The following is a 23,445-nucleotide window of genomic DNA, read 5'->3' as shown; positions in this document are numbered from 1 at the left end:
ATTTCATGCTGTAAAGCGACGTTATGAAGAAATTGTTTATACTTGATCAAGCGTCACACACAGAATGCGTATTGTGCTCGCATGCCAGACATACTGGACATTTTTCACATTTAGGAAAACATTTCAAAAGTAGCCACAAATCCTCACTCATTCTCCTGCCAGCAGTTTGTCCAGCCTAGGCAACAGGTCACATGTTAGGGATTGTTTGGTGGAGAGGACGTAAATCTTTTGGCCTTCACAGTTACAGGATGAAGATGACAGTAATTGGCTAAGTGTACGGGGCAGAGCAGGAGTAATCCAACAGATGGACTCTGAGCATATTTATGGAGCAAAACATATATTTCTTCAAAAATACAAACGATAAATGAAGGATTATCAGATAGCGAGGTGTACAAATATTGTACGTGCATGTTGCTGTGCTTTAATTCTTGGCGTTTGCGCTTCTTTTCTTGTCAGAAAATAGAGTAACACACCCACCTCCATTCTATGTTGGTCTGTAAAGGATAATCAAGGTAATAGTTTTAGTCTAATCAGAACAGACATAAATGAAACAGACTGATGCAGGAAATTTGTTAGACAAAGACTGTCTTTAAGATAGTTTGACCTGCTGATTATTACTGTGGCCCCTCAAGTAAGCTAATAGCTGTTAACAACTAAGATGGAAATATTCAGAAAATGAATGGAAGAAAGTTTGTAACAGTGAAACAGTGTGCTGGACACAATTTGGCATAAAAACAAATCCAACTTGGACACAGAAAGGTCCACCAATCAGAAGCTACGCTGCAGCTCATGTAGGACAGGAAGGAGCTCAAGAGTTGGGCCGGGACGGCTGGTGGTGATGATGATGATGTGTGGGACGTAGGTGGGATTGGAGATAGAGGTGAGCCTAGGTGAGTTGAACTGCTGGGACAGATGGTGGTCTGGGCTTAGATGTCACTTGTCACTGAAATAGCAGACGTAATGCTGGAGAACTTGAAGCTAGCTTCTAAATCTGTTCACAGAGACTCCCACAGAGCATCTGGTGTTAGCCAGATGACATACTGTGGGCCTGTGATTTTGTGCCTCTCAGTTTCAAGAAAAGGTTGTCACTGAAAAAGTGTTGAGGCATGCTGAAGAGATTTAATAAAAGTGCAATGATTTACAAATAACTCAAACCCTATATTTGTTAGAAATTACTGAAAGACGACACATCAAATGTTGAAACCCTTAGTAATTATTAACTGTTTTTAATCACATTTTTTTTTACATATGCTAGTTTTAAATGCGATGACACCAACTAAGAAGAGAAATTAATGTTTTATCATACTTTACCCTGAATACTACATCCATACCTGAAGAAGATTAATCTATTGTATTTCATTTTTTTTTCTTTTGGAAGATTCTGAATCATTTTGTTGGAAAAAAAATAGATACAGTCTTTAAAAAATGGTTGGACGACCTAAGAGGATTTGAGCTGCTAATTGTGTCAGGTCTCTGTTGTTGTACCTTTTGTTTCATAATGTGGTAAATGGTTTTTTTGTTTGTTACAGGTCTGAACTGCATGCAGGACAGTTCAAAAGGAAAGCATTTTTCTATATATATATCATTCAAAGATGTTATCTCCACAGATGTACAAGTTGCCTTTGTAATGTGCTTTATAGCTCCTCCATACCCTCACAGGTGCCAGCTTTTGAGCTGTGTGCCGATAACAAGCTACATGGTTCCTTTCTTGTTTGCTTTGGAGGACTCAGCGCCTATGATTTCCAAAAGGAATTCAAAATTGTGATTCTTTAGACTGCAGGACAATTTTTCACATCATCTTAGTTGATCTTAGTTTTCCTAGATCGTGTTTTTATGGAAGTGGCGACAGACTGTGCTCAGTAACAATGGTGTTCATTGTAATGTAGTGCTGCCTGAAGGCCTGAGGATCTCTGTCACCATTAGTCTCCTTATTCACTGCAACTTTACATTGAGTCAATCTACTGAGCAATCAAACAAACTTTATGGGAACAATTCCACACGGTTTGACTCAGATTATAATTAATCCAACATAGTCACACATTTTAGATTGTTCCAGACTTCCCGACCTAAACAGAGAAAATAAGACTAGCGGTTCATTTTGGTCAAACCCTCATCCACTTTAAATCCCGCATTAACAGAATTAACCCAGTCACCTCCCATAACAGTGATTTCCACCATCCTCCTTATCTCTCACCGTCAACAGTTGAGACAGACACTCAGTTCTCCAGCTGTCATCTGCCCACACAACACACAGGTAAGATCTCCTTTGTAACTTTCATTATCATGCGCTTTGCTGAATAGTTGATAATATATTCAGGCTTTCATAAGTGACAGCTTAAATATCTAAACCATGTTTCTTTTAAAGTGTCTTGCAGGCTTTCGTTTGGCCTTTAACATCAAAGGAAGCAGCAAACATATATTTTGGATAGAGACGAGAACCATTTGGTACAGGAGAAGAAAGCACCTGGAGGACTGAGGTGGCAAATATTTGCCATTGAGTTTGACAAGTTACTGAGACAGTGAGAGCAACTGCCATGGGAAATACCACCAGCAGCGCGATATCAAAGGAGATCCTGGAGGACCTGAAGCTAAGCACCAAATTTACTGAGACTGAAATCAGCCAGTGGTACGAGAACTTTCAGAAGCAGTGTCCCACAGGACGCATCACGCCAGAAGAGTTTGAGGAGATCTACACCCGCTTCTTCCCCGAAGCTGATGCCAAGAGCTACGCACGACATGTGTTTCGCTCCTTTGACACCAACGATGACGGCACTTTGGACTTCAAGGAGTACATCATTGCGCTGCACATGACCTCCAGTGGAAAGACGACCCGGAAACTGGAGTGGGCCTTTTCCCTGTTTGATGTGGATAAGAACGGATACATCAACAAGACAGAAGTGAAAGAGATATGCCAGGTATACAGGGGGGGGGGGGTGAAAGAAAAGGGTTGATCAAACCCAGAGTCAGACAGAAATCAGTGTAAGATCATTGGTAGTTTAAGGTAATTCTGCCATTTTCCCTTAAACGCTACTTTTTAGATTGCTGTGCAGTGCACAAACAGTTTTCATCTAAAAGTGCTTGAGACAGTTCATCGTTTCCTTCAAAATTATAACTTTGTGAGTGAATAAACCACATCAGAATATTCTCTTACTCATGTCTTGAGATAAAGGTTTCAGGCTTGACTGGAAGGAAATCATAATCAGGATTAACCAGCTGTTGTGATGGATATAATGTAATCCAACAGACTTGCATTGGTACTAAAGTGCAAAGCTTGTGAGAATTCAGTTTTCTTGTATTCTCTTTGATAAATACTGATTTAATTGGATAGCTTTGAAGTTTATTGCTGCGTTATTTTGTCAGGTTCCCCTGTTATCTTGTCTGTCTTCTGTTTGGTCCACCTTAACTGTGTTGCTGTTATGTGGAAATTTGCAATCCCTCTTATTGTATGTAGGTCTCAGCCATGATTGCCTGTCCAATTAGTCGTCTGTTTGACCTCTTGATAATCTCTGTGATTATAGGTTAAGCACTCAGACAATATAGGCAGTACTATTCTTTCGCAAGGCCACTCTTAACCTTTAGCTCTAACAGAATCTATCCATGATCTTCAGTCTAATCCATTTTTTTATTTTTTTATTCAGAAGCTTTTAGTGTACAAGCACCATGATAAATATTATCCATTGTTTTCATATAGTCAAATGAACTGAGGTAGCAAAGGTCCATGTATTCTGTTTTAAGACAAATGAGAAAGATTTGTAAGAGGTTTAGAAAGATCAGCTGAGAATCCAGCTTGAATCGTAATGGGATTTATTTCCTGGCCAACTGGCCTGAGTCCAAAAGCATTCTGTTTACACTGACTACATGAAGTAGCTGAATTTTGATACTTTAACAGCTATGACCTTAACACTGTCTAACATTAAAACAAGATCAGATTTTTTTTTTGCTTGGGGAGGGGTTGTCTGTAAAACATTAACAATGAAAAAAGACAGATTTAATGTATGAATTGAAACTATTCCCCATTACAGAACATCTCGAAAGGATTTGATATCTTCTATCTGTGCATTCAAAGAAAACTAAAGAGAGTAAATCACTGATGAAGCACACTGTTAAATAGCATAAACAGGGTCTCAAATACAGTACAATATGCATTATTTATGGATAAGCAGCTGCTTAACCCTGCTCCCTTTTCTAATTTATTCCAACCTCAAACATTTTTATGCAGATATAGATACCATCTTTAGATAACAAGGTTATCTATAGGTCACCAACTCTTCTTCCAGCTCACCACAACTGAACAACTGTGACCACACGATCAGAGGAGTAAGACTGAAGGCAAGCCCAGGGAGAGAAGACTTGACATCTCGACGTTTGGCCCATGGCCTGAGTCTTGGCACTAATCCATGTTAATCTAGGTGTCTTAAATGTGGGAGATGAGTGCTTCCTTTCTAAGTGGGACACACTCTTAAACGCCTGAATTCTGAAATGCGCAGTCATTTACTTCCAGCTGGATTCTAAGTGGCCCATTTCAGATGGACTGCTTCTAAAATAAGACGTGAAGCCGGCTGAATGTATGGTTGTGGCTAGCCTGATTATTTATTTTGACATACGCAGTAAATATATTTAGATGAATCATCTGCTTTTTAACTATAATGGTCAGTCTCATTAGGATTGTTGTTGTAGCTGCATTTGGTGAGATGATCAGTTAGCAGGCAGGGATTACTGTTAGTTCATATAATTATAGACAACTTGCTTGTATTCAGCCAAATTGCACCGATCACAATGATTTATGGTAGTATGCAGGATTAAAAAAAACATTAGAAAAAGTTCTTGCTTGTCGCTTTTCGCCTAATGTCAAGTTCTTTCGCACCAGAGGCTCTATAAGCCACAAATTCACGAGACCAAAATGAGCCGCAGAAGGCAGCAGGTTTTCTAATTTGTTCTACAAATTTCTTGCCATGTGCACATTTCTTTTCTGTGCAGTGTAGATGTTCACTATGGCTGAATGAGAAAAATGATGCAGCATTTTTTTATCTTCACTCTCCCCAACCCACCTCAGGCTATATTTAAACTCATCCCAGAGGACGAGCAGAAGAAGCTAGCAGAGGATGAGAACACCCCTGAGAAGAGAGCCAACAAGCTGTGGGCTTACTTCGATAAGAAAGACAATGGTACGCAAGCATTTGTGCACTATGTTGTGAAAATACACTGTGGGTTCGTCAAACTTTGTAATTAATTTTTCTGTTTTTGTATCACAATGTTTTTGAAATTCTATTTTCAAATATGCAAATGAGAAAGTCTCTACCTGAATATTTGTTTATTCACTAAAAATTCCCGAATAGAGGTCTGAACACTGAATCAAACTAGGTCCCATAAATAATTGAAAAGGAAATACTGTCAGAAGCCATTTAAAAATTTACTTTTTGGCAACTTTTAAAAAAAAAATAAATGTCCTGTAAATGAAAAAGTGGAAAATGTACAAAGAAACAGCTCAAAATGTATGAAAGAATTAAAGGTAATAAGTGTCTAACTCAGACTATGACCAAGTAAAGAACAAAAATTAGACAATGGACCCTGATGTTATGGATTGTAAAATTACATAAATTTCAGTTTGGACGCATTATTTAGGGAAAATGTAAGAAAGTAGCTTCTTAATATCCTCATTAAACCAACATTGAGACAATTATTTTTTTGCTCAACAGACAAAGTGCAGTAAAACAAGCACATTATTTTGTATTTAAGATGATTTTTCCCTTTGGTTTGACTAAATATGAGTTAATAATATACAAGCAAATGGGCCAAGCATTTCAAGAGTGAAAGAACATTGTTTTTTCCAGTAGTTTTCATCTTTAAGGGGATTTAAAACCAGTGTTCTCTGTTGCAAGTATTCTTCAGCAGATGTTCTAACATCTTGTAAGAAAATCCACATTTAACAGTCAGGCTTAACAAAAATAGAAGAAATAAATCCACCTGTGGCCCATCTGCACATATAGTGTAGCTTCGCTGATGTAATCTTTTTTATGTATGCACTAAACATTTGTCATGAAACCTTAAGTGACATTATAGTTGCATGTTAATATCCTACATGCACAAAACACACACAAACATAACACACACAAAGCGGATTTATAGAGTCCTCATTCAACCTTAGTTTACCAGCTCTCCTTTCCGTCTGTCCTGTTCAGTTTCCTCCACATTTTGACATTTCTTTCTCCTCTTTCTCCTCACAGAACGACTGGCTGAAGGAGAATTCATCAAAGGAGTGATTGAAAACGAAAACGCAATGCGTCTAATCCACTATGAACCTCTGAAACAATGAGGTCATTCATATCTATCCTCTATCCCTTTTTCTTTCATGGCAAAACATCCTTTTTTTTTCCTTCATTCTCTCAGATGTTCCCTCGATTTTCGCTTTAATCCTCTTGTCCCTCTGTGTAAATACTCTCTGCTTGCAGTGTTTTGGTTGCGACTAACTTTTCAGTAAGTTTTTGATTGTGTTCCATTGTCTGTCAGTGAATTCATATTAGAGGCCAGTAGAGGCAAAGCATTAGTGTTTTAAAACACGTGAGGCTAAAAAGCAGATTTAGAGTGAATACATATACACATATGAAGATAAAATCAATATATTTGTAGGTATCATACATATTGTTCCATTGTTGACTTTCAAACACATCAAAAAATTTGGCTCTGGAGAAATCAATTGTGTAATTACAATTGTAAAGGTATAATAGGCAAATAGTTAGCTTGTTTGAACTTTTTTACAGATTTTGAAATGTCCGGATTGAGATTGTAGCTCTCGGGTGTTGTTCTTTATTCAATGCACAATAAATTAGAGGCTTTCTCATACATCTGTTGTTTGGAAATCGATTTATTTATCTTACCCATAAATTCCTCTTTGACCCAGAAACATACTTCAAAGTATAATGTTTGGGGCTGACAAAAAAAAAAGGTGCTTAAGGCTTCAAGTAGTATTCAATTGTATTAATCCCTGACAGAAAAGCCAGGATTATCTCAAAAGTGTAACTTACAGATATTAAAGGTAAATGTAGGTATGTTTATATGGCTTTATAGATTACTGCCTTTATAATTAAATGTTAAACACTGTGACTACTTATAGTTCATTCCTAAACCATTGTTTTCTAGATGTTTAAGTGTGTGTCTGTGCGTGCCAGTATTTCTTTCATTCTGTCCTCCCACAACCCACTCCTCTCCACTCCGTCCCTTCACATCTTTCCTCTCAATTCCTCCTTCCTTCCATCCAACTCGGGATTACTGGTTTACACATAATCTTCTGTTCAACATGACAGAGCAGACTTTTCAAAATCTCTATAATCTTTTTATCTCTATGGGTTTGTGTGTGCTTCTCCACAGAGAAGCCGTGTTTGCTCGAGTTGCTGGTGTGCATGCATTGCAACAACATTATGCATCTGTCATAAGTTCACCATTAGAAAAATTATATTTTGACAAAGGAAACATGCTGGATGCCAAACTCAGATACATGAGGATGTATTGTATTTGATAGAACTTTGACATGAGTTCACCACTGAGATGACGGTTGCCATGCAGGTTATTATATAAGCAATGAAGTAAGACAAACACTTGAATTACATTTGGAATTGTACATTTACTTTCCGACAATTAGGCACAGAGAAATATGAACACATCATAGTCTTAATATCTTGATATGCGCTGATCTGATTGTCTTTAACCACAATGAGTGCGGCCAAAATTCACAGAAAGTAGATGACAAAACAAATCAGGGTTTGTTTTCAGCTCATGATGTAGTCTTTCTTTTTTAGGTTGTTCAGCCCTTTTAGTTGAATGTATGTTACTGATCCCCTAACAAGGCGAATCAACTCGCTCCAAGGCGTCCTCCATCTCATCCCTCTCCCTCTCACAGTCCTCACACCCCTCGGGTCCACAGCCTCCCACCAAAACCAGAGTCGGTACGTCACCATTTGCCACTCCAACCACGCTGCCGTTAGGGGGCCACGCCACGTCAATCATGCCGTCTGGACAGTGCAAGAGCCCACTGATGGAATAGAGCCCGCCCCCTGAAACTACCTCTTCGTAGGCTGGGGCGTGAGTGGCGGCTCTTGCCTCTTCCAAACGGATTCTCTGTTTGCGCCGTAGCTCAATGATGGTCTTTGTGTAGGAGTTGAGCGTGACCACCGCTGCCCCCATGCAACAACTGAAGGACACCCAGGCAAGGCTGAGAAAAGAGGATTTAGAATAGTTCGGGTCAAGAGACATGACATAGTGTGCAAATAACTCACATCTTAAGGACATGCTTGGATAATACAGGCTGTAATTCGGTCCATGAAGAGCAGCCACTTACGCAAATGACCAGCCGTAGTCCCAGGACTGAGGTCTCCAGTCCTTAGGACCCACAATGACTGTCATCTGAAACACTGTTGTGTACATCATGTGAGCTACCATCCCAAGAAGACCTACACGGGACATGACACAAAATATGAAATCTTGGAAACTCCGGTGAACATTCAACAGAATGATTCTAGTGGTAAGTTGAGAAGGAGATGACTTTTGTAAAAGAAATCAAATAAAGTAAAACCGAGTGATACTCTCACCTGACAGCACAGTACAAATAGCAGCATAGGCATTGATTTTTAGCGCGTGCATCTCTTTGTGGGAGCACAGGACTTCCAGCCACATGAGTAAGAAGCCCATCCCCAGCAGGCCAATATATGTAAACTCAGAAATAACTGACAGCCAGAGCACACCTGCAACATGTGAAAACATATGTGTACAGTGTAATGAAATAACCCTTCATTTGATTATAATATGTGAATATATAAAATGTGGTGACTGCTAGTCAATACACAGCTTACCTTGTGTTTCCCCTGGAGTTAAGTCTATGAAGCTGCGACACACCTCCCCTGCTAACAGCATATGGAACAAATGGAGATTTAGTCAAAACTTTGAATATGTGAGAACCCAAGCATCTCTGAAAAATGAACTTCATTCACGTAAATTAGCAGGGATAATTTCTTTCCATTTGAACACCGTGTTCCCATGATTGAACGGCTTGTGGAACCACCTTAGCAGCAATAACTAGAAATAATACTATTCTGTATGATGTGGTCAGTCACAAACATCATTGTGGAGGAATCTTGGAGCACTCCTCTTTACAGCGTGTCCTGATCCAGCCATACTTTAGCTGTTGGACAGATGGCCTCACATTTGACTCCACAATACTTTGGTATATAGAGGAGTTCATGGTGGACTCAATGACTGCAACGTGTCCAGGTCCTATGGCTTCAAAACAAGCCCAAATCTTCACGGTGGTTAGCACCGTCACCTCACTTCTCTCAGGAGTACTTCGGCTGTCTCCCACCGTCCCAAAACAAGCATGTTAGGTTGATTGGTGGCTCTAAATTGTCCCTAGCAGTGAGTGTGAGCATGTGTGGTTGTGTGTCTCATTTGTGTGGCTGTGTAAATTGGATTAAGCGGGTATAGAAAATGGACGGATGCTGTGTTTGGTTTTCTCCAAACGTGCTGCTGTGCATTATGACCAAACATCTCCACTTTGGTCTCATCTGTCCAAAGGACATTGTTCCAGAAGTATTGTGGTTTGTTCAGATATAACTTTCCCAGTCTAAGCTGTGCTGCTATGTTCTTTTTAGAGAGAAGATGCTTTCTCCTGCAACCCTTCAAAAAAAGCCATACTTGTTCAGTCTTTTTTCTAATTATACTGTAATGAACTTTAACATTTAACATGCTAAGTGAGTGGGTTTATTTTGCACGTTCTCTGAGTATTGCATGAGCTGATCTTGGGGTGAACTTGCAGGGATATCCACTCCTGGGATGCCTTGAATGTTTTCCACCCTAACCTTAACCCACTGAATAATCTTTCTCCCTGTAGAACGAAAGACTTAAAATAGTCCTTTTATAACCCTTCTCAGATTGATGCAACAACCACTTCTCTGAGATCATGATGCCTCTCCTCCTTGGCATTGTGTTACCCCACACCTGAATGCTCCAGACCAGCAAACTGCTGATTTTATTGAGGTGCTCACACCTGCTGATGATCAGTAATCAAGTGCATTTGATTTAGCAGAAACTAGCTGCTACTCTTGATTCTAAACGGAAGCAGTCACAATATACTTAATTTTTCACACACTACCAGAGTATTTGTATTATGTCCTGATACTTAAAACCTTATGATGGAAAGTCTCACCATCATTCTGTGTCTCACAGCTTTCCCAAAAGCCGGTGTGGAAGTATCTGAAGGCAAACTTGTCTTCCCCTGTCTCCCAGATGTAATGAACTGCATTGGCCAGCTGCCTTTGTCTGATCTTGGACAGCTCATCTCTCCTGGCTGGAGACAGAGTGCGGTTGTAGGGGCTCTGAGTGGGACCCTCTGTATGAGATGACACAAGAGAGTGACAGTGATAGAAAAGTTTGTTCAGGCTCAATTTTGCACCCTATTATTTTGGTTTTGTTAAAGTGGCTGGCAGCTAAAGCATTACCCAACACGCTCTGTCTCAAACCCTTTTGTACTCATCCACATCAACGAAAAACATTTTTCCTCAGAATGAATATGACAGCAAAGATTGATTAACTGCAGTTTGAGCATGTTTTGGCAAGCAAGTGCACAAAAAAACACCCACAGAAGCATTATTATGAAGTATTTTTCATCGTCAAACAGAGGTGTGTTTAAAGGGAAAATGAGGGAAGGTCCAATAAACAGGTAAAGATTTAGTGTGTGCTTTAGAAAGCAAGAGAACAAACAGTTCAACACATCAAATTCACCTTTCAGCTGTGACTATATATTGCAGTCACATGCAGCCCTGTCAGTGTGCCCCTGGTTATACCATGTGTGTTTTGTAAAACAGGTGTCCATCAATGTGCAAGAGTAATCACACTGTGGATTAAGTGGATTAAGCATTACACACACACCCGAGAGCAGGTATTGTCACCCTCTGGAACTCAGGTTGGGACAAAAAGAGATTAAAACAAGAACAATCACTTTCTAAGGGGATGAAAGCCTGTTGATTTATTCCTGTCAGATTAGTTCCAGGAATTGCTTGTTATAAAGAGAATGTGTAAAAACTGAGAAATTCATCACTTGTGTAATCAGATTTCAGCGATGACAGATTTTAAAAACAATTTAGAAGACCTCTGAGAGAAATGCACCCAAACACGCTCATGACATAATATTCTACACTCTCACGTTGCATCATGAGGAAGTTTGACTTTTTGTGACATTCATTTAACATTGAATACAAACTTTCTAAAGTCTCATAAGCAAAGCTTTGTCAAAACAACCTGACCTCACAGTCCACTCGTTGGCTTTCCCCAGGTATTTCTCATGTGAAAACCAGAAAAACAAAAAGCCCCAGAGAAGATTGCTTTGCCAAATCATAATAATTGCTGCTAATTGCACGATGAGGTCACCCTTTACAGAGGCCATAAGTTTAAGTTTAGTCATAGTGCTTAGAGGAGAGACAAAATGTTTGTGCTGCACTGAGCACCTGTGTGGAGAGAGGTAACCTGTAGCAGTGACGGGTTCCCTGTCAGTTACAATGTTTCAACAATCAAATCATCGCTGAGTGCCACAAAGGCCCAACGCCAAGAAAACGTCCCAGACTGTTGACTTAAGTTGACTGAAAGTCAAGATGTCAGAGGTAAGACGGTACATGCCTGCGAACGTGTTGCAACGGAAAATGGGATTAGTCACCAAGGAACATTTCCCACTTATTTGCACTTAGATTTATACCTGGTGTGGCTTTAGGGTTTCTACATTTTCTCAAAACTTCCCAAAAGCTCCAGTTCAAAAATGTGAAGCATAGCAACATCCAATTACTGCCAGTTTTAAGGTACATGTACTTTATTGTCTGCTTCTTTTAATACATTTCTATATCATGAAATGCTGCTTAAATCTTCACGCTTATTTTAACATACTGTATTGTAATGTAACATGCTGAGATAGTGGGAAAACATTTTAATAGGTATGTATATGTAAAATGAAAAAAGCAACACCAATTTAATCAGTCAGTTTTGTAAAGGAAATGCCTGGTTTTCCTTTGACAAGAACAGCTGCTAAGAATATGTCCTAAATGTTGCATCAAGCGACCAAGTGGGAGATGCAAGTTGACTTGAGAACTTTACAAAAGAGGCTGTAACCTTTCTTTGACCAGACACAGTACTGCAGCACGCAATCCATCTTAGTAGCTGAGCTTATGGTGCACTGGGAGCTCCATCTCTCACCAAAAAAAGAAAGCCAAGTACCAGAATCTTTTTGATGGCATGCAACCCTATTTCCTAATCAAGCTGGCTGCTTTGGTTTCCCAGCAACATCAGAGCACTATTCCTTACAGAAGATGGATTTGGAGCCTAAGCAACTGAAGAAAGCCATTTGGAGAGATAGCTATTGCAGCTGAGACCAGCTCAAGATGGCTGTGGTTGACAAGAGCTCACAGTAGGAGCCCAGCTGCTGGCCAGGACTGATGGGCTACTCTGTCAAACACATCAAAAGGGGGTGACCTGTAGCATATCCTAAGTAGCTCTATCAATATCTGCTTGCAGAAAAGCATCTGTTTTTTTTATCTTACTCATTTACATTCAGGAGAAGGTGCACCTAAAAAGTAGATGTTTAGAGCCTGAACCAAAGCTATCCAAACTGCAGTGTACGAAATAAAGAGTAAAAAGAAACAAATTAACCACAATGATGCTGCACAAAGCACGTTTTGACGTGTAGCATTTCCATACCTGTGGTGTAAGGCTCACTGTTGTTCTGGCCACAGTTCTTCATTTTGACAGGAGACAGACAGAGAGGCTTGACCACCTTGTGCGTGCCCTCACACCAGTAGGAGGTGCAGAGAGCCAGGATGGAGAGGGTCAGAGCCAGAGTGGTTAAGGTCAGGGAGAGCAGGGAGCGGGAGCGGCGGGACATACGCTCCAGCATGGCCACGAGGGGGACAACGGAGGCACCAGAAAGAAACAGAACAGGGTGCAAGGACGACAAGAGGAGGACAGACGGGGCTGCTACACGTGGAAATAAGACAAACGGGACGGAGTGTAAGCTTGCAGCCACAGATGTAGCTGACAAGCTTGGACAGATGCTTTGTTGTGGTTTTAAGAACTGATGAGCTGCCAGCTTTAAACGGGAAGCAGAGATAAATGTGACGTGACAGAACAGAACAGAAAGAAGATAACAAAAACACAGCTGACAAAGTGACACTGCAAGATCAATGTGATTAAAAGAGAAGAAGATAAAGAGAATGAGAAGCGAGGAAGTAGGATAAGAAGCTCTGAAGCTGAAAGGACAGATGGAGTGAAAAAATGAGCAAGGGATTTAGGTGGATGAAGTGCACACAGTGGGAGAAAAGAATGGGATGTGAGCATGTAACACTTAAATGTGATGTTCTATTGATCCTCGTGGGAACTGATATGCCCACAAATCCGCTGACTTCAAGACTTTTGATGCTTTTTTTTCTGGTTGAATTAGATCAGTTTCTGAATGGTTCAAAAAGCCAAAAATGTTATTTGATTATATATGATAAAGATTTTACAGCTAAAGAGGAAGTAAAGAACTTCCTTAAATATGGTTCTTTACATAGTGAGAAAGGAACATTTGACTGCAGACTGGAGCACAAAGAGGCCATGTGGTGACATCTAACTTAGTTGAATGTTACTTCAGTCACTGCTAAAGTCAAACAAGTCTTCCAGCTGTTTCTGAGGAGGCTTTACGGGAGGCTGAGTAATGTGACCCAGGCTAATATCTCTGTGCTCCCGCACTATCACACTCAGCAATGAGTATTCTGCTTGTTATAGCCCCTGCAGGACTTTAAGTGCTAAACCAGAAAGAGGCACAAAACAGACAAATGTTTTGATGATGCTGTTATGTATGAGCTACAGATTTAAATGAAAAATGTTGAGTGACAATCCCTGAACATCTGCCTCGATCTGTGTGTGTTAGTTGTATTTTAGTCTGAAGTCAAATCTGACCATGCTGGCTCACTGTCTCTCAGACTTTTACCCCCAGCAGCCCCTGAAAGACAAAACAAACAGCCGTTAAACCAGTCAGTTCAGCACATTTATTCAGCTATGCTCCCATGGTGTCAGCTGATTAAAAATATGCCATTTAATTATGAGAACAATATTAATTCAAATGGAGAAAAACAAAAGTGTTTCTTGTGGTAGTTATGGCACAAGTCCAGCTAAAATAGAAAAACGGCCAGAATATGGCCCTTCAAGTTTGTGTAACTTTTAGGTATCTGATGTTTTATCGAGCACAAAGGTGTGTATTTGGTCCTAAAGTCATTCTGCACAGACAGAACCACCTGATAAGACCCTTGAATGACTGCATGCAGGTAGATGAAGCTGATTTTACTCTTTAATGTCCCGCTCTACTGTTTGGTCGAGCAGATGTGAGTGTGCAAATGAGAATCTCCTGTTACTTTTTTTTTTTTATATACTTTTACAGTTAAGTGAGATCTCATCCATTTGATTTATACAACATTGCTTTTTGATTACTGCCAAAAGGAGATTAAGAAATGCAAAGAAATGCTTTTCCTTTAGCTTTCTTCCAGGTGCAGACGTTAAAGGTTTTAAGGCAAATTGTGATTAATCATTGGTTTGATTTGCTTTTTTAATTGATAACTCCAAACTGTTTGTTCATTCCTCTTTTAGCATATTCCCTGCTATGAGTGGAACTCTAATTTCTCTCAGCCTCAACTTTGATCTCGACAGGTATGGAAGTTCTACTTTTCGGATCAAGTTGAAGCGAATAATTTCTGTACATTATTAACACTTTACGCAATTATCTGAGCAGAACTCTTTTAAAAAGTGGACATTTCTCTTTATGGTTGGCTTTTTGATAAGAATTAAATAAAAAACTCTGGTCCAAATTTTGCTGATATTACACATTTTTCATCTTAGAATAAAGATGGTCATTATTTCCTCAACAGAACCTGAATTCTCGCTGATCGCATCAACAGGAATATCAGATTTTAAAAACTAAATTTAAAAAACTGCACACATTATTTCCCTCATTTAAAGCACATTCAAAAGCCACCTCGAAAGGTAGTTTATGAACATCTCAGCTTTTGAGTCAATGTGACACAAAACAGTCTCATAAAAGAGTACATATAAGTATAAGTTATGATGATGAAAAGGAATCAACTCAATGACATTCATCAGTTATCACAGTACTTGTTGATTATTCCTCCACAGTCTGACCGGCAACTTAATCTCCACTTATTTAAGGATGACGCGTATCTTCCAAAGAAAACATGGAGTAACTACTGTCGTAAAACAATATATATTCACCTGTCACTAGTTTTCTTAACCCACTATCTGCCTAGTATAAGAGCCTTTAACCAAAAAGCTTCTGAAGAACTTACATGTAGTTGCTCCATCTTGAACAGACTCTACGTCACCACGGTCTTCCTCTGAATCCTGTCTGTCAACAGTTTTCATCATTCAGGATGCGCATCGGCGGTCCTTACCTCTCCATCCGCACTCTCCCCTGTAATCCTCACAGCCAATAGACGGATGGAGATGTGAACTGATGGAGCGACTGAGCGCCTGCCCCCACGCCCATCTACTCTGTTTTCTGTCTTTCTTGGGAATTTATGTCACATACCCATCCTGAATCATGTAATCCCTCTAAGTCCATCTGTTACTGTAGTGCCCCCTCGCTTCCTTTCTGCCCATTTTCAGAGGTGGTTCCCTCTCAGCCTCCCGACAGCCTTCGTCACCAGTTTAAGTTGCGCTCCATGAAGATGTTGTCTTTGACCCAATATCTAACCATCACAGCAAGATGATGGAAACCAAACTGTGGACCAACTCATTTATGGACGTGGACTTGTGCTTATAATCAATCAAGATGTCATTTCTAATCAATCACAACCGTCCAGGAGAGTTAACCGTTTCTCGCTGTATGTGCAATGCTATGCCAAAAAGAGAGAAAGAAACCAAGATGAAAAAAAAGGTGGAGAAATCTTTATTTGTTCACAATAATTTATTTACAGTGTATGTACATAGCACATCATAGCAAAAAAGAAAAAACAACAACATCTGTTAAAAGGTACGAATTCAAGAGAGATTTCACTACACATGAAGTTGTACAAAGCAGTTAACCCCAGGCTTGAGATTTACAATAATGTAGAACCAGCTTCCCATCACTGCTGAAACACTGGAGGAGAGACAAAGAGGAAGAGGAAAACAGATCAAAACAAATGTTACGGGTCCGTTCTGTGTATTCCAAAGTTACGGTCTGCAAATTGATCTTAACTGATGGTGATGAAGACAATAATAATACTCAAAAAGAAAAAGATATTTCAACTATATTTTGCGGTCTTTTTCAGTCAGTGGTCAAGGATTTGGGGTTTTTTGTCATATGAACCTTTTCTCTTATTGCTCCCTCTGCTGGTTAACTCATGCTGAACCTGCAGGTGGATGACAACCTGCCACACCTGCCGATTTAATATTTCATGGCAGCCCAAGAGATCATTCCAATATAATAAGGGTGGCAATAAAGTGTTAATTCACCTGCATCAGTTTCATCTCAAATTCTATATTTAAAAAAAATGTCTCCCGCAGGATACATCACGAGGATTGAAACAGATATTTCAAACAGTCCAGTTCCCATCTAACAGCCTGAGTGCTGGTTACAGTTAAAGCAGGGAGAGCTGACTGTTAATAGGATAATATTAATAGATGGGCTCGACTGGTCTCACAGAAAGCAGCCATAATGTTAGTATTCTCAAAAATGTCTTCATTTATACTCGTAATTTATGTGCAAACTGATTTTTTTTAAATGATATATATTTAAAATACTTTTGGTTTTCATGTCACAATTTTTTTCCTATTACTCCTATTTTTTGGGTGGTCATTTTGAACAAAAATACAATTTTTTTTCCTCAAGCTTAAACAAACAAACAAACAAAAAAACAGCACATAAACTTACATCAAAGAGGACCCCTACTTCTTGGTCCGGTGATGGTGCAAATGACTGGTTAACATAGATGAACTGAAAACCAACAAAAGCAGATACAGTGAGGAGTTGTTTTTGTTCCATGTTTTTCACTCCTAATCTCATTCCAGATATGCTTTGAGGAAGTCAGAGCACCATTTCATCCTTACCAGTTGTTCACCATCATCGAGCTTGAGGAAGCGAGAAATGAACTGAGCGAGGGACTGCACCGTCCTCCCCCGGTCCACAGCCCACTTCTTAGTTTTCATTATAGGAGTGTCTCCCACCGCCTTCAGCAGCACATCGACTGTGAAAACAGAGAAAACAAAAGTGAAAGCAGCTGCTGCAGCACAGAGTGATCCAGGCAGATCTGAACTTGAACCGCTCGGTGGAATTTCTGACTATGTGCTTCTGGGAAGCACTCATGTGTCACTTCAATACCACAGTAAGAGGACTAACAGTGGAACAGTGTTTCTCCTCTAAATCTTAGAGAGAACACCGTGGAGGTATTACAACAGTAATCAGTGCTGTTGGGACAGGAGAAATGATATTAAAGCTGACATTAAAGCTCATAGCTTGTATTTTAATCACTTCAACTTCCAGGTGGGGGTTGCTGGGTAGTGTGACAGTTTATGCTGTCGCCTGAAGACAAGGACGTTCCTGATTTCAATCTCAGGTGTGTCCTTTCGGTGTAGACTTTGCATGTTCTCCCTGTGCACACGTGGGTCTCTACAGCTACTTCAGCGTCTTCCTGCATACCAAAAATTTATATATGTAATATGTATGTTAGGTTAACTGGTGGTTATAAATGATCAATTAATTGACTGTGAGTGTGCATGGTTGTTTGTCTTTGTGTTGGGACCATGAGGGGAAAAAGCAAATGTAAAAATGGATGCATGTATCAAAAGTGTCACATGGAGTACTATTCCCTTAATATTGGTACAACCACAAACTGTCAAATGTACAGTCCTTACACGAAAAAAGATTCTATTATCAGCTTAATGAGCTTTGGGATCAACTTTTGGTCAACACCAGCCAGCCTGATGAGGGTCAAGCAGTTAAAAGCTTAACTCTGATGGTTCATAAGTCATGCTGAAAAAATGTTGTTGTCCTCTCCTTTTATATCATTAAACAGTCATCTTTTAAGAGTCGCCAATAAGGCACATAACGGCTGAGCCTACATGAACACCTGTAGTGTGTTAGCATCATCTCGTTTCTCTTATTGTTTGTTTTAAACACTAAACTAAATATCTATCAACAGATAACTGGAAAAACAACTTATGAATGAAAGAAAAATCTAAAGGTTTTACAGTTACTTGACAGAATTTTGAGGATAACGGTATGTCCAAGAGAGAAAGAACATTTGTAAGCATACACAAACAAATTGGTTCCAAAGCAGCACTGAAAAGACTGCCTGCGCTGCAGATACATCTGCATAAAAGTTTGCTTTACCAGCCTAATTAAAGAAGATTATCACTAATTGGCATTTTATAAGTCTGATTAATCTTCTAAACGGTTGATTTGTCTGTACTGGGAATGATGTGCAAGAATCAGCATACAGAGGTTAGATATGTGAAAATAACAAACAAACAGCTGGATGAAGATTACATTATATTGCTGAATGTATGTTGAGTCTTGCTTGTCTATGGGTTTTATGGATTTTAACCAACTTTAAGCATGTAAATGATTAAGTTATTTAGCATATTGGGATTTAACATACCCCTGTACTCCTAGTAACAGGCCGCATAAACGTGACTTGTGCAATATTTCATGCATCCTATGTTTACAGGTATATAGATATATATCTATATGTGTATATACTGTACAATAATACCCCCACAGCTGGCTGATACCAGCATTTGTAGATAGTTAATTATATTTCATATAGCTTTGATTGTTTTTTGTTTTATTTAACTTTTATTCTCTGCTATGTCGTTTTTTAAATGACCATGTTCCAGTGTTGTGAGATATTTTTATTTTATTGTATTCTCTTGCTACTGTAACATTTGAAAATTCCTCCTGTGGGACAAATAATGTCCATCTTATCTTATAATGTGTTATAAGTAATTAAAAGACAGTCTTAAATGAGGTCTCCCACAACTAAAGACAAAAATGATCAAATAAAACAAAAAAAAAAAAAAACACAAACGAGTATGAATAACCACCACTTGAAACAGGACGCTTCCTGTGTGACCATTTTAAACACGCTGTAACTGATATTTAATTTATCATCCTTGTATTGGCGATAATAAAGATGCTTTTGACATAACTATATATATATATACTTGATCGACTGTCGCGGTAAACAGACTCAACGTAAAATAGAGCACACATAACAATGTATGTTGCCTTCATAGTTATTAGCAATAGCTTTAGCTGTTTTCCAAAACTTGTGCTATCACGTGTTAAAAAACTCTATTCTTATTGGCTAAAACGAAAAAAGCATTCATCCTATTGGCCAAAATTACTATCACTCATTTTTACCGTCACACAACAGGAAGCGTCTCCTTTAGCATTCGCAAAAGTACTCAAACACGACTATTACTCGCTACTGTCACACAAATTCTGATATATTTAATGATCTTACTTTTTTTCTTCTCCTCGTTAGCTGTGGAGTCGTCTAACGGTGGCTGCTGCTCCTCTTTCTGCGTTTCTGTTGGAGACTCAGCATTTTCAGACATCTTCAGATGACCACTGTGAGTTACTTTACGGTTAACACCCACCAAGCTAGCAGGGTGAATGTGACAAAAAGGGCTACCTACTATTGGCTGAAATACACATCAATCTCAATGAGGCGTAATTCTATTGGTCAATATGCTCTTAGAAAGGCGGTACTTATCGTTGAAAGCTCAGTAGCTGAACTTCTGGCTGGGTCCTTGCTACTTGCGAGGTTAGTTTTTATTTTGACATAGGTTTATATTCGCAAATACTGTGCTTGTTTTATTATTTTTAATTATTTATTCTGATGTTCGTTGATAATTAATTTGATATTATTAGATGTCGTTTTTTGTGAAGTGTTAAATACGTTCATTCTTCCTCACTCACACTTAAAAAGGTAAATATTCTGCTGGTTTCCAACAATACAGGTGGCGTCACATGGGAAATAATACTTTAACCTGGCAGTTGAACTTTCTACAGTCTCCTTGAACCTGTCACCCATTCTGTCTGCTTACATTTGGACCATTCACACGATAATAGTGAGTTATATTTCGTTTGATAAACAGTAAGTACATTTCATCTGTTCGCTCTGCAGCTGTTTCCGTGTCGCCTCATACTTTTGTGTTTTGCACTGATACTATTTGCTCTCATTGTGACGAAGACACCGCAGCACCAAGGAGAAGGCGGCTTCTCTCAGCTCTAAAATGCACAATCATATTTAAGAAGTTTTTAAATAATTAAATTAAATTAAATTAAATAAATAATAAATCATTTCTTGTAAAATGTTGTATATTATTTACATATAATGCCCATAAAGAGCTCAAAGTAGCTACATTACAAACATTCAGAGCTTGACGGTTGACCTTGAGTTTTTCCAATGATGGTGAAACAACGTTTTAGGAGTTGAATCTGAGCTGAATTAGTTATTTGTCGTCTTACTTTTGCAGTGGCAAACATTGGCAGGCTCTCCACCAAGGATGCTGTACTCTTCCTGTGCGACATGCAGGAGAAATTCAGACCCAACATCTTCCAGTTCCCCAACATAGTCAGCAATGCAGCCAGACTTCTCCAGGTTGGTCCTACCCACAATCTTAACCATGTTTAAATTATTGGTACAGTCTAAATGAAATCCCCCTGCTCTCGCCTCCCTCTCATAGGCTAGCCGTGTTCTGGGCATCCCCGCCATCCTGACAGAGCAGTATCCTAAAGGTTTGGGACCCACCGTACCGGAGCTGGGAGCTTCGGACCTGAAAGCTCACCCTAAGACCACATTCACCATGATGATCGAAGAGGTGGAGAAGGAGCTGCAGGCTCTGGGGAACCCAAAACAAGCTATTCTGTGTGGAATAGAGGCACATGCCTGTATCGCAGTAAGACCACACGATTGTTGTTACATTATATTTGATCTGCTACTGAGCTGTTAAAGATAGAAAATGATAAATGATTACTATGTTGTTGGTAAGTAATTAAAAAATGCTATTATGCTATTGTCTTTTTTTTAATGAATCTTTGAAAAAGTCTTCCTCCTCCTGGTCTCTGCTTCTTGTCTCTTGATCAGTGTACAACATTTGATCTGCTTGAGAAAGGAATAGAGGTCCACATCGTGGCTGATGCCGTTTCATCCAGAAGGTATCTGTTTATAGTACAACGTGCTTTCTCATACAGCAGGATTTCACCATTGGGGAAACCGTATATATATGTTTATTTTCTGCAAATTTTCTCTCCTCAGCCAGACGGATCGCTTGTTTGCTCTGTCCCGACTGAAGCAGAGTGGAGCTTACCTCACCACAACAGAGGCTGTCCTGCTCCAGCTGGTTCAAGACGCCAAACACCCCAACTTCAAGGAGGTGCTTACTGCAACTGCTCTGTTGCTCTGCTTATTCACGTCTGTCTCAATGTGTTATGAATATATGTGTGTTTTCCTAAAGAAAACAAAGTCCAGACACAAGGGCACGAATGCATAATCGGTGTGTACACACAACAACCATGTGTACGCTTTTTCCTTCACACTAACAGGTGTTTATCAAAGGAAGAGTGTGGGCACCTCTTCAGACTCTGCACACATTTCTTGAAGCATTTAATCCTGATATGGAGGAGTGATATTTGGAAAATAAAGGCTAGAAAATGTAATATTAAAAAAATAAACAAGAAAGTTAAACAAAAACTGTGTAGAACATTTGCCTCACAGCAAGAAGCTTGGTGCCTTTCTGTGTGGAGCGAGTACTCTCCCAGTACTCTGGACTTCCACAGTCCAAAAAACATGCATGTCTGGTTAATTGGTGATTCTAAAGTGAACCTAGGAGTGAGAGTGAGTGTGAGTGTGCATGGTTGTTTGTCTCTGTACATCCTTCCAGGGTGTATCTCGCCTTATTCCCAGTGCAGCTGGGATAAGCTCCAGCCCCCCACGCATTTTAAATGGACATATTTATTTAACAGTGAGTGCCGTCACTAACTGCGGCCGTTTGTCACGGTCGTCTCTAACGGCCAAGGAAAACGTTGCCTACGAGGCCAAAAAAGAAAAAGTACTGAAAGATTATTCTTATTTTCTGTCCAAAAAAAAGTGCTCAGGTGTTGCCTTTGGTTTCGAAGGGCTGAGTATGAACACAGCCACCACACCATTTGCCATCTGTAAGTCAGGGTCTTCCTCCACACAACCCCGTGTGTGTACTGTATGTGTTCATCTGTTGCAGATGAAGCAGGGGTTTCAAATACTTCTCCGGTAGCCCCGGATGCACAGTTTTGGCTTCTTGTCTGTAGCTTCTTTGCCTCCGCAGGATTCTTTGTTCTTAACTGACTGAGCTGAATGCTTCTGTTACTTTCTTCCATCCCACAGTTTTTTGTTTTTTTAAATTCTGCTGAAACAGACAGACTCTTCTCCACTCCACTGATGTGTGTCTCAGTTTTACATTTGCTTGCTTTTATTGTTATTCCTTTTTAGCTGTTTTTAACTTTGTTTTTATGTGCAAATGAATCATTAGGAGAGTGCCCACATCCTTTTAGTAAAAGATGTTACTGGACATCAGGGTTTTGCATGTAGTTTAAAAATGTTTTGGATTTATAAAAGGGAACCATATGGACGTACTGCGTTATAAATCAGTCAAAAAGAAAGCGTGTGTGTTATTACACACAGTTTAGTGCCCCAGCAAGATACACATTCTTATTGCTCAACTGTGGGACTTTGGACCTTACGGCTCAGTACCTTTCAGTTTGTTTTTCTTTTACAAATGTGATACATGCTATTCCTTTCGGTTTTCTCTTTTGTTACTGACTTCTTCTGTTTTTTTTTTGTTTTTTTTTTTACACCTTTGACTGTTTAAAGGATGAGTGGTTCAAATTTAATTGAAATGATCTGGGTGTGTTAGTCTGACTTGGAGAATTTCAGTTTAGTACGATTTCAGTCGAACTGACGTGATCACGTGTCATTTTTAAGACAAAATCCTTTTTTAAAAAAATATTTTTTTCAAAGAGCATGAAAGTGTACTGACTGATTTCAGTGGTGAAGTGATCGGAACCAGCTGTGGACTATCTAAGTCATAGGTCTTCCCATTTTCCTGTCTGAAAAGACCAATGTTGATTTTTATAAATATATGCGAGTAACAAAGATCATAACTTTGTTGGCAGATCCAGAAGCTCCTGAGCCAGCCGTCCCCTGACACCGGCCTACTCGCCTTCTTCAGCTCTCTGTAGAGACGTCATTTCCTGTCATTGAGTTCCACTGTACAGAACTGTAAAGGACGACAAGACAATAAATCAACTCATGTTACTTTCATTGTGTCTGAATCAAATTTTCGAGCCATGTGTGTGAGGGCTCAGACCCTCCTGATGAAAAGTGTTTCTCTGCAATGAGAACC

At 39.4% G+C, this 23,445-nt stretch overlaps 4 protein-coding genes across 7 annotated transcripts; 2 read left to right on the top strand and 2 right to left on the bottom strand.

The window, feature by feature from the left end:
• The first annotated feature begins 2,150 nt into the window (after positions 1-2,150).
• Positions 2,151-6,791, top strand: rcvrn2 (recoverin 2). The gene is made up of 4 exons (XM_072393269.1): positions 2,151-2,254; positions 2,366-2,915; positions 5,054-5,165; positions 6,225-6,791. The coding sequence occupies exons 2-4, from the start codon at positions 2,535-2,537 to the stop codon at positions 6,311-6,313; spliced, it is 582 nt and encodes a 193-aa protein (XP_072249370.1). The 5' UTR covers positions 2,151-2,254; positions 2,366-2,534; the 3' UTR covers positions 6,314-6,791.
• Positions 6,792-7,632: 841 nt separating this feature from the next.
• On the bottom strand, positions 7,633-12,922 carry LOC140315672 (germ cell-specific gene 1-like protein). Its single transcript, XM_072393268.1, has 6 exons — positions 12,727-12,922; positions 10,193-10,375; positions 8,844-8,891; positions 8,583-8,735; positions 8,333-8,444; positions 7,633-8,206 (listed from the first exon to the last, which is right to left on the bottom strand). Exons 1-6 carry the CDS (start codon positions 12,920-12,922, stop codon positions 7,834-7,836), a joined length of 1,065 nt encoding a protein of 354 aa, XP_072249369.1. The 3' UTR covers positions 7,633-7,833.
• A 3,026-nt stretch (positions 12,923-15,948) lies between these two features.
• atg12 (ATG12 autophagy related 12 homolog (S. cerevisiae)) lies at positions 15,949-19,667 on the bottom strand. Its single transcript, XM_072394087.1, has 4 exons — positions 19,524-19,667; positions 17,107-17,243; positions 16,931-16,993; positions 15,949-16,156 (listed from the first exon to the last, which is right to left on the bottom strand). The coding sequence occupies exons 1-4, from the start codon at positions 19,615-19,617 to the stop codon at positions 16,097-16,099; spliced, it is 354 nt and encodes a 117-aa protein (XP_072250188.1). The 5' UTR covers positions 19,618-19,667; the 3' UTR covers positions 15,949-16,096.
• An 87-nt stretch (positions 19,668-19,754) lies between these two features.
• Positions 19,755-23,356, top strand: isoc2 (isochorismatase domain containing 2). 4 transcript variants are annotated; one of them, XM_072394085.1, is made up of 7 exons: positions 19,755-19,826; positions 20,023-20,133; positions 20,542-20,666; positions 20,752-20,964; positions 21,153-21,223; positions 21,324-21,441; positions 23,216-23,355. In XM_072394085.1, coding segments are annotated over exons 2-7 (594 nt in total). In that variant the 5' UTR covers positions 19,755-19,826; positions 20,023-20,132; the 3' UTR covers positions 23,282-23,355. The 4 variants fall into 4 exon arrangements, with proteins under 4 accessions (XP_072250186.1, XP_072250185.1, XP_072250187.1 ...); XM_072394084.1 differs by having other exon boundaries at positions 19,758-19,826; positions 19,992-20,133; XM_072394086.1 differs by lacking the exon at positions 19,755-19,826 and having other exon boundaries at positions 19,946-20,159; positions 23,216-23,356.
• The last annotated feature ends 89 nt before the right edge of the window (positions 23,357-23,445 follow it).

The sequence above is a fragment of the Leuresthes tenuis genome, unplaced genomic scaffold, assembly GCF_036924035.1.
Source record: "Leuresthes tenuis unplaced genomic scaffold, fLeuTen1.0.hap1 SCAF_10, whole genome shotgun sequence".
NCBI lineage: Eukaryota > Metazoa > Chordata > Actinopteri > Atheriniformes > Atherinopsidae > Leuresthes > Leuresthes tenuis.
Note: the sequence above shows the minus strand (reverse complement) of the source record. Positions and strands in the feature narration are given on the sequence as shown.

Coding starts and splice junctions, on each gene's coding strand:
- LOC140315672 (XM_072393268.1), bottom strand. CDS start 12,922: ATGCTGGAGCGTATGTCCCGCCGCTCCCGCTCCCTGCTCTCCCTGACC. Junction 10,376..12,726: donor CAGTGAGCCTTACACCACAG/GTATGGAAATGC, acceptor CATCTCATACAG/AGGGTCCCACTCAGAGCCCC. Junction 8,445..8,582: donor TATTTGTACTGTGCTGTCAG/GTGAGAGTATCA, acceptor TGTCCCGTGTAG/GTCTTCTTGGGATGGTAGCT.
- rcvrn2 (XM_072393269.1), top strand. CDS start 2,535: ATGGGAAATACCACCAGCAGCGCGATATCAAAGGAGATCCTGGAGGAC. Junction 2,916..5,053: donor AAGTGAAAGAGATATGCCAG/GTATACAGGGGG, acceptor AACCCACCTCAG/GCTATATTTAAACTCATCCC. Junction 5,166..6,224: donor CTTCGATAAGAAAGACAATG/GTACGCAAGCAT, acceptor TTCTCCTCACAG/AACGACTGGCTGAAGGAGAA.
- atg12 (XM_072394087.1), bottom strand. CDS start 19,617: ATGTCTGAAAATGCTGAGTCTCCAACAGAAACGCAGAAAGAGGAGCAG. Junction 17,244..19,523: donor TAACGAGGAGAAGAAAAAAA/GTAAGATCATTA, acceptor CTGTTTTCACAG/TCGATGTGCTGCTGAAGGCG. Junction 16,157..16,930: donor AAGTAGGGGTCCTCTTTGAT/GTAAGTTTATGT, acceptor TCTCTCCTCCAG/TGTTTCAGCAGTGATGGGAA.
- isoc2 (XM_072394086.1), top strand. Junction 21,224..21,323: donor GATGCCGTTTCATCCAGAAG/GTATCTGTTTAT, acceptor TTCTCTCCTCAG/CCAGACGGATCGCTTGTTTG. Junction 21,442..23,215: donor AACACCCCAACTTCAAGGAG/GTGCTTACTGCA, acceptor CTTTGTTGGCAG/ATCCAGAAGCTCCTGAGCCA.